We start from the raw sequence: 12,674 nt of genomic DNA on the forward strand, positions 1-12,674 counted from the left end.
TCAGGAATTTTGACACTTACCAAAAAAAGAAAAAAGGAAAAAAAAAAGAAAGAAAATATTTACTTCTGTAGTCAGGGTGTGTTTGCCTTTGATAATGGCCATCAATGATAACTATCCATTGCTGATGGCAGCTATGATTATATAGTAGCCTACACATCCAGTCTCCACTTTCTCCGGGAAGAACGTGCAATTACTAAAATGATTTCTGGAATTGAATATATTGGTCAGTCACAAATGTTTGTATTTTGCAATCTGGAAAACATAGTGACCAAATGTATAGCTAGTGTGTTGCATCAACAAATAAGGTTAGCCAACAGGATTAGCGGCCTGATGGTTTGCATGAACAGTTTGGCCAGGGATTCATTGAAATTCCTGAGTTATTGTTTCAGGCCGTCCCCGCCTCACTCCCTCTAAGGTTTAAGCGTTGCTACAATTTTTTTATTTTTTTTTAATCAGTCTGTCCACTTTATGAAACAGTTATTTTACAGAGGCGCTGTTATCCTTTAGTTACTGAATGTGACATAGTGTGAGGCACAGAATTAGAGCTGGTTGCCATTGTGGTTGTTGCCATATAATATGTCTTCTCTGATCTCTGACTGATGGCTGCGGTTTGGTTAGATAACTGATCTTATGATTTGCCTGTTTGATTCGATGTGTAGCTGCCACCTAGCTAAATCACTAATCAGCGAGTTTCCCTCCTCGCTGACTTGTTTTTAGTCTTTCAATTTATTTATTCCCCAGCTATACTGCATGACGTATTCCGATCATATTGTTTATGCTGTTAAATAAAATTCTTCAGCTCCGGGAGGAAAACTCTCACTGTGCATGTCTCTTCACTGACTGTCTGGAATTCATAGATGTTTTAACTGTGTATCTGATCAGTGTGTCTCTCCTTACAGATGAGATCATGCAGCAGGAGATCAGGCCCCTCCTGGCTGTAGACATCATAGAGCAGCTTCATCGACAGTTTGCCTTGCTCTCAGGTATGTAACAAAACTCCAACGTCCTGCTGTCCACACCTGAAGCTTAACAACCCAGAGATTGTGACTCTGTGTATTCAGATGGAAGGAACGTTACATGACTTAAATAATTGAAATCACATCAACTTCCAAAAATTTAAAGATAAAATTTAAGAGCTCTCTGTTGTGTGGTTAATTAAATGTGGAGAAAATTCTGGAATATGGTGATGCTTGTTTTATATATTAGAAAAAGATTATTTACAGATTTTAAAAGTATAATTTCCACAGAATACGCAACTTTTTTTCAGTTATTGGAAGCATATGCTGACCTGTTCTTCTTGACTCGGAACAAAGTCATATTGAAACAGAAAATAAAACAACATTTGAATGAATGTGGTTGTAAAATCCATGAGAAAATTATTTTTTAACCTGATTCTTTTACAAAGTCAGGGTGTTTTTTTTGTGCTCATCAGCAAAAAAATTGAAGGAGCAATTTGCCATTTCACTTCTTTAAAGTTGGGAAATCCACATCAGAAAAAAGAATATAAATCTAGCAGTGGCTGACTGAGTTTCCTCCTGTGTGAGTGTAGCTCAAAAACACATTCCCATAATGCACCGCAGCCAATAGCACCCAAGGAAAGATGTCCTGAGGACATCATGTGGTTTATCAGACAGAGCTCCTCCAGAGATACAGAGGACATTACATGACTGTGTTCCCAGGCTGAATGGTGATCCTTTCAGTTGGGTGACGTTTTTGTGTAAAACTGGTTACCCTTGAGTTACCCATGAACCACACACACATCTCATCTGTAGCACACAGAACCTAGTCCATATTGAATGTTATGTTATAGTAATAATACCTTATCTTATGTGTCTTATGTTACCCTACTCTTCCTTATTTTGTAGAATAAGGTGCCAATAATTTAATTCTTACCTGCTCTGTGCTTTATGCGTACGCATTTAGACATCAAAGTACGCTGGTACGATTTGTCACTGTAACTATGCAAAAAGCTGTAGGTGCCTGTGAGTTCGATTATACACGTGCAGTATTCAAGTCTAACAGCAGGGGGCACTGAGTGTTTTACATCACAAGTTTCTGTACATGAAAATGAAAACCAATCTTATATCAATTTTTATTAGATAATTTAATAAAATCCAGTTTATATAATCACACCTTTCATACAATAAAATATTAATTATTATTATTATTATTTATTATTATTATTATTATTATTATTATTATTATTATTAATAATCAAGAAGTTTCAAACAGTTGTACCGAAACCTTTCACTGTATAAAGTTCTGCAACTTCTACAATTTGAGCTGAACATTAACTGCTCCCAAGTCAACAACCAGGGTTCAGCCTCCTTTGAACTGAAGTCATGTTGTTCCCCACAAACAGCTGACTATTCCTAAATGTAAAAATGCCCCTCCATTAGATTTCTTCTCAAGATAATATGATTGTATTGTTTTATTCATAGCCATTAGCCATTAGTATTCATTTGGAGTCGTGGTTCTGGGTCACCTGATGAATTTAAGCCCAATATTAACTCCCGCTTTCAGCTCTGTTGTGGCCGACATCTTTCACATTCATTTGACCCATTGTTCATGTAAAATTGTTGATTAGTGCAGCTTTAAGTATTTGTAAGGACCAAGTTAAACCAAGGAAATGAAAGCGTGAACTGAATCGTCAGCAGATGTTTCACTTTGAAAGGATTTTCTTTCAGTAATACAATGGCAGCGTGGAGGCTTAGCAGTTGGCATTGTCAGCTACCACATTGCAACCTGTAGCTCTGCACAGGTTAAGCAAGCGTAGATAATGGATGAATGGACAGAGAACAAGTAATGGCTACCCACATAGAAATGAATGTTAAAATAAATACTCACATTAAAGTTAGTATTCAAATCTAAGCCATAGCAGGGTGAACACTTGCTGAGTGTTGCTGAGGCCACATGACACACTTCATGTCAGGCACAGACTTTCCATCTTCAGCAAGTTAATTGTGTGTGTGTGTGTGTGTGTGTGTGTGTGTGTGGACTGGTGAGACTGTAGGTGATAGAGCAGAGAAAAGGGAATGTGTGAAATGTGTCAGACCAAAAAAAGGAAAACTTTTATGTGTCAAAGTTAGAACCATTTCAGCGCTGCACGTCTTGGTCATATCGAGCTATTTCTTTTTAGCTCAAGGTCACCATCTTGTGGATTTTTGTGGAAGAAGTTTTAGCTGGAAACATGGTTGTCTTAAGAATTTTAAAAGAGTTTTTTACAGGATGTTCCATGACTAAGTTATTTAACTTATGTGTCAAATATTTTTCCTTCTTTCTGGATTTAAATGGTGTTTTTAAAGGAATTAGCATTTAGTTCAGCCTACAGCTGGGCTGAAAGGCAACTAGGGCAATAAAAGACAAGGAAAGAGAAGACAATATATTCATGCCAAAAGAAATTTCACTGATGTTCTCTGACTTCTTGAGATAAATGGTCCAATTTGTTAACTTTCTGGAATACAATACCAAACAATACAATACCATAGATTGTAATCAAGATGAGTATAAAGTGATCTCTATCTAGTATAAACATTCAATATAACATCATATAGCATCAGTGAAAAGCTGGAACAAGCTAATACAAAATATATAGTATATGTGATACTATCAGACAGAAGGGTGATTTTATGCAAGAAGGATGGATAGTAAATGTTGTGTGTGGTTGTTTTGTGTTGCAGGGGGGCGAGGGAAAGATGGGGCCCCCATCATCACCTTCCCAGAGTACTCAAGCTTCAGCGAAGTGCCAGATGATGACTTCCTCAATGTAGTTACTTACCTGACCAGCATCCCCAGGTACGCACACACACACACACACTCTCATACACATAAACTTCATTTTCACTGCGGCTATCCTCACATAATCAAGTCACGCATTACAGCAGACGTAATGCAGGCATCGTACTCGTGAGAGGAAGAGGGAGCTGAGCTGGAAGACAAAGCTTCGGATGCACCGGTCGATCCACGTTCCATCCCTCGCCTGCGGTAGTGACCAAAAAGAAAAATGAGATTGCGAATACAATCAGCTGAAATGAGTTTCCAGGCACGTCCAACTGGTAGGAGGCCTCAGGGTAGACCCAGAACGCGCTGGGGAGCCTTATCTCACACCTCAGGGTCCCCCAGGAGGAACTGGAAAACGTTGCCGGGGAGAGGGACATCTGGACTACCTCGCTTTGCCATCTGCCGCTAACGAAACCCGACTCCACATAAGCGGCAGTATATGAATGAATGGATAATAATAACAACAATGATGAACTTAATTTATAGTTTTCAAAACAAAGTTACAAAGTGCTTTACACAGTTGAACCAGGATTAAAACATTTCAGGACTGAGGCAAATAAAATCACACAAAACGATGGATAAACACAAACCGGAAATAATGAAAGTGCTTTTAGGGCCTTAATCATGTCAGGTGATTTTGGGGAATTTTATTGACACAGTTTACACACAAGCACTAAATATCAGTCCAAAGTAGAAGTCCGGTTAACATCTCCTCTACCTCCTGTCTGCAGTCTGGATGCTGCCAGTATCGGCTTCATTATCATCATCGACCGGCGGAAGGACAAATGGAGCTCAGTGAAGGCCTCTCTGTCAAGGATTGCTGTAAGTTCTCTAAGACACCTTGTATTTAAATCACCATATAAATGCATACATGCATATATTATAATATATATACAATATTAATGCATCTTCAATGTGCACTTGGATGTTAAAAGCAGTTGAATAAGGCCTTGTCTAGTGAGACTTTACATTATAGAAATAGTTATGCTCTCTATGAGTCAAAATGGATTCTTCAGCCTATACTGTGAGTCACTGTTGTGATGTATATGCACTCGCAGTTTTAAAATAGAAATGAATCTATAGCTCTAAGGCTGCAGTTATGTCAGTGACTCTCATTTTATGAGCTGTGAAAAGACAAAAAGTATGATTTATATATTTGGGCTTGGGCTGTCTATGACTTCTGAGTCAGCAGTATCAACTAGCTCTCAGACGTGTGGAGCTAAGCTCATAATAAGCTGCTGTAATAATTTGGTCTTTTAATGATTTGATACTGTCTCTGTCACTGTCATCCCAGGATTTTGCCTGCTGGTGTTTGTAGCCTAGTTAAGGAAAATGACAGAATGAATGAGTGAATGAACTGATGGGATGGCTTAAAGATGTACTTTAAATTTACATGGTATTTTGTTATCTAGGGGGCATTTCCAGGAAACCTGCAGCTGGTGTTGGTGCTGAGGCCATCCAGGTTCTTCCAGAGGGCTATAGCAGACATCGGGATCAAGCTGCATAAGGATGACTTTAAAATGAAGGTACTGATAAGCATACCTCAAGTACCATCATGCAAACATCAGCTTCAATCACAAAGAAAAATGTTTTTATTTTTGCCAGAAAAGGTGGTTAATTAGACCATGACACTTTCATTCACACTCTCACCGTTACGTAATGTTGTTTATGACTGAAAGTGTCGTATTGCGTTGGTTGTGTTTGCAGATTGTGATGCTGAACTCTCTGTCGGACCTACATGGCTATGTGGATAAAGGGCAGCTGACCCGGGAGCTTGGAGGAAGCTTGGAGTACTGTCACAGTCAGTGGATACATCACCGAACTGTGAGCAACCATACAGTGATGCGTTAACTTTAGCTGTTGTGATTTGTGAATTTGCAAAATGTAACGGCTGTGGAGACGTCACAGATTTGACTTTTCAGCGACCGTATGGTCAGTTACATTCTAGGACGCTGCAGAGTCACATGTGGATCTTCTTCCCTAGGCCATAGAGAACTTTGCCATGACGGTGAAAACCACAGCCCAGATGTTACAGAAGTTTGGGACAGACCTGGCAGAGACGGAGCTGCCCAATGACGTCCAGTGCACAAAAGACCTGCTCACAGCGCACACCGACAAACACAACAACCTCAAGGTGATGTCGCACATTTAATACACCAACTCACACAGATATGACATGACATAACATAACATAACAAAAAAAATCAGTGGTTGGGCTGAAACAGATTCATAAAATGCGGATGTCCAATGGCCAACAATAATAAAAAAACTTGCACTGGTTCCCAAATGCAAATCCATACCACTGTATTAACTTGGCACAAGGTGATACGAGGCTCTAAGTCTTCTGCTTGAGTGAGATAAAATAAATGTCAACTGGCTTGAGAGAAACTGAGAGTTACATCAGTGCCCGGTCACACCAGAAAGTGGCACAGAGAGACTCATTTGTAAAATTGGTGCTGGAGGCTTTGCCTATAATTACTTTGGGGATCACGCATTGGCTACCGTTGTTTTTGGCTCAGGTAGTTTGTGGCAAAATGAATAGGAAGAGGAAAGCTTTTTCTCATCGCTTGTTAATTGGCAAAGTAGGGTTATTAAAAGTTTGATGGTATCACACAGCTTTAATTTGGAGTCTCTCTAATTCCCTCTAAGGTCAGCACAAACAAGATAGTGTCTTTTTGATTAATGGGTCAAAGTTTATCAGTGTAAATTTACCTCACCTCTGAAAGCAAGTCCACGAGTTGCAGCAAATCCACTGAAATACATTTATTTCAGTCTGAAATTTTGCCTTTTTAAATGCCGGTGTGATCAGGCCCATACCATGAGGACATGGACACAAATGGCTTTGTTATGTCCCACAGTGCTAACGCTTCAAGAGCACATATAATACAACAGCATTGCTTTAACAGCATGCATCACAAAGGTCAGGCGGTCGACCCTTGCATATACAGGGTATAAATGCAAAGGGCCAGCAAAAGTCATTATCTAGATAACATACCAGATACAGATTGCATGTTCCAATGATAGGTAGAAATGGGGCACACACACACACACACACACACACACACACACACACATACACACACACACACACACACATACACATACACATGTCTGCTATTTTACAGGTGATGCTAATGTCATTTCTAACTCTTCTGTGTCTCCATACCAGGATGAACTAAAGCTAGCTCTGAAGCAGGGCACCACTTTGTTAGGTTGTATCAAGGAGCAGGCAGCTAAGTCAGAGAACCACAAACTCAACCCAGACGAGACTGAGAACCAAACCACTGTGGAAAGGTGACTGCCGGCAATTTTTTATATATATATATAATGTTTCTCAGTTCCAAGCAGTCATGGAGAAACTCTCGGAGTGTGTGTAATGAAGTTCCTGTTGTGTGTTTCAGGCTCCTAGCCCAGCTGGATGAGACGGAGAACGCCTTTGAACAGTTCTGGTGTAAACACCATCTGAAACTGGAGCAGTGCCTGCAGCTACGCCACTTTGAACAGGACTTCAGAGAGGTATATCTGTAGATCTGTCCGTCTCTCTGTCTGCCTAGATGCTTCTGGCTCGCAGCCTTTGGATCTCACATGTGTCTCCTCTTCATACAGCTTCAAAAGACTTCAGCTGTGAGATCATACTTTGAAAAACAAGCTTTACAAAACACTGTCCGGCTGAGCCGGTTTGGAAGTTGTAAATACAGTGACTTCGCTTCACATCCCGTCTGACACCTCTTGTTCTAAAATTGCTGGAAAGTTTTTTTGTTTGGTGTCTTATTGCAGTATGTTTCATTGAATCTGCATCCTTCATATTTCTGACACTGAACATGATCATTTCACATGCTTAAGAAATGAACCCTCTCTCAGGATCCTTTAATGTCAGGAGATGAAACGAGCGAAACGGCCTTAACATGACACCTTGATTCATTAATACAGTATTTATGGAAAGAATGTTTGACTTAAAATATACTGAGGAGAAGCTGAGTCAGGATATGAGAAAATAAATATTATTACAGTGTGGATTAAGTGATTTTGTTCATCTTTTCTCAGTTTCTGTCTCTTTCCCATCTTTCTTCCTGCAGGTCAAAGTGTCTCTCGACAGTTTGGGCGACAGTCTAACCACCTTATCAGTCATCGGGGATTGTCTGGCCAGAGTTGAACAGCTGCTAACAGAGCTGAAAACACTGGAGGAGAAGGCTCAGGTCAGTCACACACACAAAACATTACTTAAGGTCAAAGTCAGTTTATTAATGCTTTATAGATCACGAACACGCCATTAATAAGAACATTTGAGTTGTGAGGCTGGAAACAATCCTTTGCTTATTCTACTCCAGCGTCACACTTGCAAGATTCATGTATTAGAAAACACTGTGGACATTTTGTGTGCACAAATGAAATTGCCATAATGTATTCTGAATTGTCATCCTTCCAGCCTACACTAGAAAAGGCCCAGCTCCATGCACTGCACGGTGACCAGCTGATCCAGAGCAACCACTACGCTGTGGACTCTATTCGACCCAAGTGTGTAGAGCTCCGGCGTGTCTGCGATGACTTCAGCAATGAGGCCAAGAAAAAGACAGACGTCTTGTCCAAATCCCTGCAGATACACACGGGCATTGAAAAGGTGAGGACATACTATGACTTCTGCGCATCTACAGACGTCACTTTCACAAATACAAGCCCTACACGAGTCCCTGCACTTGGATCATCTATCATTGCATGTGTAGATAAAAAAAAGTCCAAAAACTCCAAAGATTGACTTTGTATCAGTCTTTGAATAACTTTTTGACTTAACTTATTGAGGGCTCCTGAACCTGTTTTTAATCTCCTAAATCACTTAATTGCTTTCATTTCACTGTCTGTGACCTCAAGTCAAATTCTTGCCTTGGTTGTATGCATCCTTCCATTAATTACTTTCATTGTCAACCTTGTGATTTTTTTTTTCTTGTCAGTCCCTCATTATATGAAACAAAGCTAAAACCCTACGGTTCTGTGTGGCTGCATTAAGGCACAATGTTGCTTTAAGTTAAAGGCTACAGTCAGCATGCTCAAATGATCACAATGTCAAAATGGTGTTTAACAGTTATATTATTTGCCAAGTTCACCATCTTAGCGTAGCATTTTACCATGCCAACATTTGTTGATATAAATCATGGCTATTGCAATGAGCCAAAATGTTCATATAAATATGTGGCCCCAGTCTTCTTTGAAACTTGTAATGTGACCCCTGATTACAGTTACAGTGTCTACACTGGCAAATCAAATGGCAGTTAGACATATAACTGAATGACTGTGAATGACTCTGAGGATTTTATCATCCAGTAGTAGAAGAAGAAAAGGAAGGAAGTTAGAAAAGAATATCTTTTCCCCCCTCTCCTGTTTACATACCCATTTGTATTTCACTCTGAAGTTCTTATTTCTCATATTCTGCATGTAAGTTGTCGTCCTGTGATCATGTAACACCAAACTGCATGAAGAATATGATTTGAAGGTCCCAACTGATCCTAGTGGGCACTTCAACACATGACCTTTCCACTGAGCCGCCACACGGGAACGGATGGTGTCTGCTCCACTGAAATCAGTTTGAACCTGTTTGAATCTCTGCCGTGTACAGGTAAACCAGTGGTGTGAGTCTGGCATCTACCTGCTGGCATCCCAGGCTGTGGATAAGTGTCAGTCGCAGGAAGGGGCAGAATCGGCGCTGACCGACATCGAACGCTTTCTGGAGTCGGCGGAAAAGAACCAACTGACTGAGCTGAGGAACCTCCACAACCAGTATGAGGTTGTCCTGTCGGAGGATATCAAGGTATGGTGCACGAGACATTAGTCTACAGGATGACTGGATATTGTGTTACAAAAACAATGAGGACCAGGGTTGATAGTGAGCTCCCTGCCTGCAGGCCAGTGTCCTGAAGGCGTTGAAGCGGCTGGAGGATGTCCAGGAGATGTTTGAAAAGCGGCACGTCAGTCTGAAGAGACTGTCAGCTAAACAGACGAGGCCAGTCCAGCCCGTCGCCCCGCGGCCTGAGTCCTCTCCCAAACGGCCCTCACTGAAGAACCCCTCCAGGACGACAGGGAGCCAGCAGCGTGAGTTGGATTTTTGTTATAACTAATTTATGCAGCAGAAGATGAATCTGGTGTAACAGGTTCAAACTATTGAAATCTCACTGGCTGTGATATGACTGTGATATGATATGATAATCTGAACTCATCTCGACGTCATGAGAAATGATTTAAATCATTTATGCTGGTGTCATCTCAATTCATTTCAGCTCTGGCTCGCAGAACTTCTGATAACTCGAACAGTGGCAAGCAGCAGGCCGAAGCTGATCCCAACAAGAGGAAGAACATACGCAAGGCCAAGGGAGGCATCAAGGTACCCTCCTTCAGTCCCACTTTGAAATCTCACTGCATCAAAAAATAGCATTTTTTAATGATTTTTAAGATCCTCTTCATCTCGCCTAAAAATGTACAACAATGTACCAATATTTAAGATGTGTGGTTAATTAGGTTAAACAGTCACTTTCTTAGTCACTTAAGTATGAATAAGTGGTACCGCATAACAGACTCAGTAGCTGATACTTAGTAGTACCAAAATATATCGGTCTGTATCATAAAGACAATGGATTTCAGTACCAGGCCGTATAAGAGAGATTAAATGAGTTGACATCACTACTCTGAAGACTCTGGAACTAAAGTCTGCGTCTCAAGACTGTTAACAGGAGCAGTAATATCCCGTTTTCCTGAGGTTCTGCTGGTTACCTGGCAACTGCTCACAGTGGTCTAGCACATAACCCCCGCCATAAAACATCAACTTGTCATTTTTCCTCTACAGTTGTTCCAAATACTAATCAAACAAGATGTAATATTGTAATTAGTGAGCTTCAGAGGTGTTGCTAGGAGCGTTTAGTTGCCTTTGGACGGAGGCATGCTGGGTCTTCCTTTTTCTGGTCTTTGTTCTAAGCTAATCTAACTGGCAGCTGGCTCCAGCTACACATTGATATGTGAAATTGGTATTGATTTTCTCATTTAAATCTCGGCAGGAGAGAAAATAAGTGCATTTCCCAAAATGTTGACGTAGGGCCTCCTGTCTCAGTGTTCACGTCAGGCTTTGTTAAGGGTAACATAACTTACCTGGTGTGGAGCTACAAACACGTAGTCAGTTTCTGTGGAAGGAAACCACATTCCTGGTCACATTTCGATCACTGTCGCGTACAAGTACAGACTGATGTCAATTCTGATTCTTTTTTCAACATAACTTCACAGATCGCCCAATTCATGGCATTCACAGTCACCTTGTTTTGGTGAGGTGGTTATATCACATGGAAAAGTGACCTAATTGCATATCCTCTATAGAGTGAAGAACAGCGCACTGGAGGTCTGTTATATAAAGGTTAAATTAACAAAACCCTGAATATTGATCCTGAAAAACAGGGATCATTTTTATGTATCAGTAATGCTTATAATAATACTTTCACACACCATCTGATAATCTCAAGCAAAAACGGATCATTTAGAGCCAAACTCTTTCCTCAGGAAAGGTCAGAGATCAACTCCAGAACATCAGCTGGTTGAGATTCAATGTTTTGTCAGCGAGGTTGATCGTGGTTTAGAGTGCCTCTGGTTTAAGGAGGGTCTGGCTAATCGTTATGCAACCCTGCTGCCTTCTGCTGCTACGCTGCGATTTTGCTCTGATCTCATTAATCGGTTTACAGTGTACACAATTTGAATGCATGCCCAAAGGTTATTTTGTGCTGCTGAAAAACAGGATCTGCCTGTGTAGTGATAGTGTCGGTGTGTTAGACCATAAACCTTCCTCCATAATTGATGGGCTGGAAACCTGCCTGTCAGGTGTCACGTTTCACTGTTCTCTCTCCTGTGTGAACACAGTGCCAAAATCAGAAGCTTACCAAGTAGTTTAACTTCTTGTTGTTAGTTGCATCAACCTCTTTGAACATGCTTTAAAAACCTGTTGAATTACATGTGTTTAAGCCTTCAGTTTAACCCTGCAGGGTTTGTTTTTTTTCCTTCAAGTGCTGGTGAGATTTTCCTTGAAAGGCACTGATTCTCTGGAGTTTCTGTGGGAATACTTGTGCCAAATAACGTCATGTAGTCAGCCGTGGTTAGAAACATAAACTGATTATATTTATAAGTGGCAATAGGCAGGGTTTTTATTGAATATATTTGTATATACAGTATGTATGCATGTGTGTATATATATATAGATACATAAAGAGCAGGTCTGTTCTTGACTGGCAGTCAGTCAGCTGGCCTCAGTCCAACTGTGCAGGTGTGTCACTCACTGAAGATCAGATCGAAAGGCAAAATGTCAGTTTGCATTTGAGGCCTGGCAGAGCCTCACCAGGGGAGATACTATTTGTTCTAATGTCTATGGATCATAGACTTCAGACAGAAGATGAATGAAAAGATTTGACTCCAAATATTAGATAACATGACAAGTTTATCTTAACTGGTCAAATTGTCTTCGGCCCACTAAACTGTACAGCTCTACAAAGGTAAAACACAGCAACTACATATTCGGTCAAGATTGAGTTTTAACCTGCAGACTCTGACTTTCTGAGATCCGTTTAAATCTTATGCCATAGAAATATGTAAAAACTATCTTTTAAATTTTAACTACAAAAGGACCATAAAAACCAAGCCAGAATGCATTATCTGAACTTAAGTTTCTTTCCAACTTCTGTTTGCTGTCAAGCCTGAAAACTTTAAACCCCCTTGTTTCCAACTTGGCTGCTTCTGTAGTTACTGCTTTTTGCCTCTGTGGGGCAGTATAGCTACAAGTAAAAAGTAAAGCTACAATTCATGTGTGTAAACACCCTCAAATTAAAGAGGAAAATATTAACCTCATAGTTATGGTTTCATTTAAAGCCAATGTACTG

The 12,674-nt window shown here is 40.4% G+C and overlaps 1 protein-coding gene across 11 annotated transcripts in view; it reads left to right on the forward strand.

The window, feature by feature from the left end:
* The window catches only part of mcf2l2 (MCF.2 cell line derived transforming sequence-like 2), a 111,711-nt gene that overhangs the window by 26,319 nt on the left and 72,718 nt on the right, over positions 1 to 12,674 (forward strand). For all 11 annotated transcript variants that reach the window (XM_056379393.1, XM_056379397.1, XM_056379391.1 and 8 more), the window contains 13 exons: positions 900 to 983; positions 3,681 to 3,795; positions 4,512 to 4,602; positions 5,193 to 5,306; positions 5,488 to 5,604; positions 5,765 to 5,914; positions 6,950 to 7,074; positions 7,182 to 7,296; positions 7,857 to 7,976; positions 8,207 to 8,398; positions 9,389 to 9,580; positions 9,675 to 9,861; positions 10,047 to 10,150. In XM_056379393.1, the coding sequence (XP_056235368.1) occupies positions 900 to 983; positions 3,681 to 3,795; positions 4,512 to 4,602; positions 5,193 to 5,306; positions 5,488 to 5,604; positions 5,765 to 5,914; positions 6,950 to 7,074; positions 7,182 to 7,296; positions 7,857 to 7,976; positions 8,207 to 8,398; positions 9,389 to 9,580; positions 9,675 to 9,861; positions 10,047 to 10,150 (1,706 nt within the window). The remainder of the gene's footprint in view (positions 1 to 899; positions 984 to 3,680; positions 3,796 to 4,511; positions 4,603 to 5,192; positions 5,307 to 5,487; positions 5,605 to 5,764; positions 5,915 to 6,949; positions 7,075 to 7,181; positions 7,297 to 7,856; positions 7,977 to 8,206; positions 8,399 to 9,388; positions 9,581 to 9,674; positions 9,862 to 10,046; positions 10,151 to 12,674) is intronic.

Source organism: Seriola aureovittata, chromosome 6, assembly GCF_021018895.1.
Source record: "Seriola aureovittata isolate HTS-2021-v1 ecotype China chromosome 6, ASM2101889v1, whole genome shotgun sequence".
NCBI lineage: Eukaryota > Metazoa > Chordata > Actinopteri > Carangiformes > Carangidae > Seriola > Seriola aureovittata.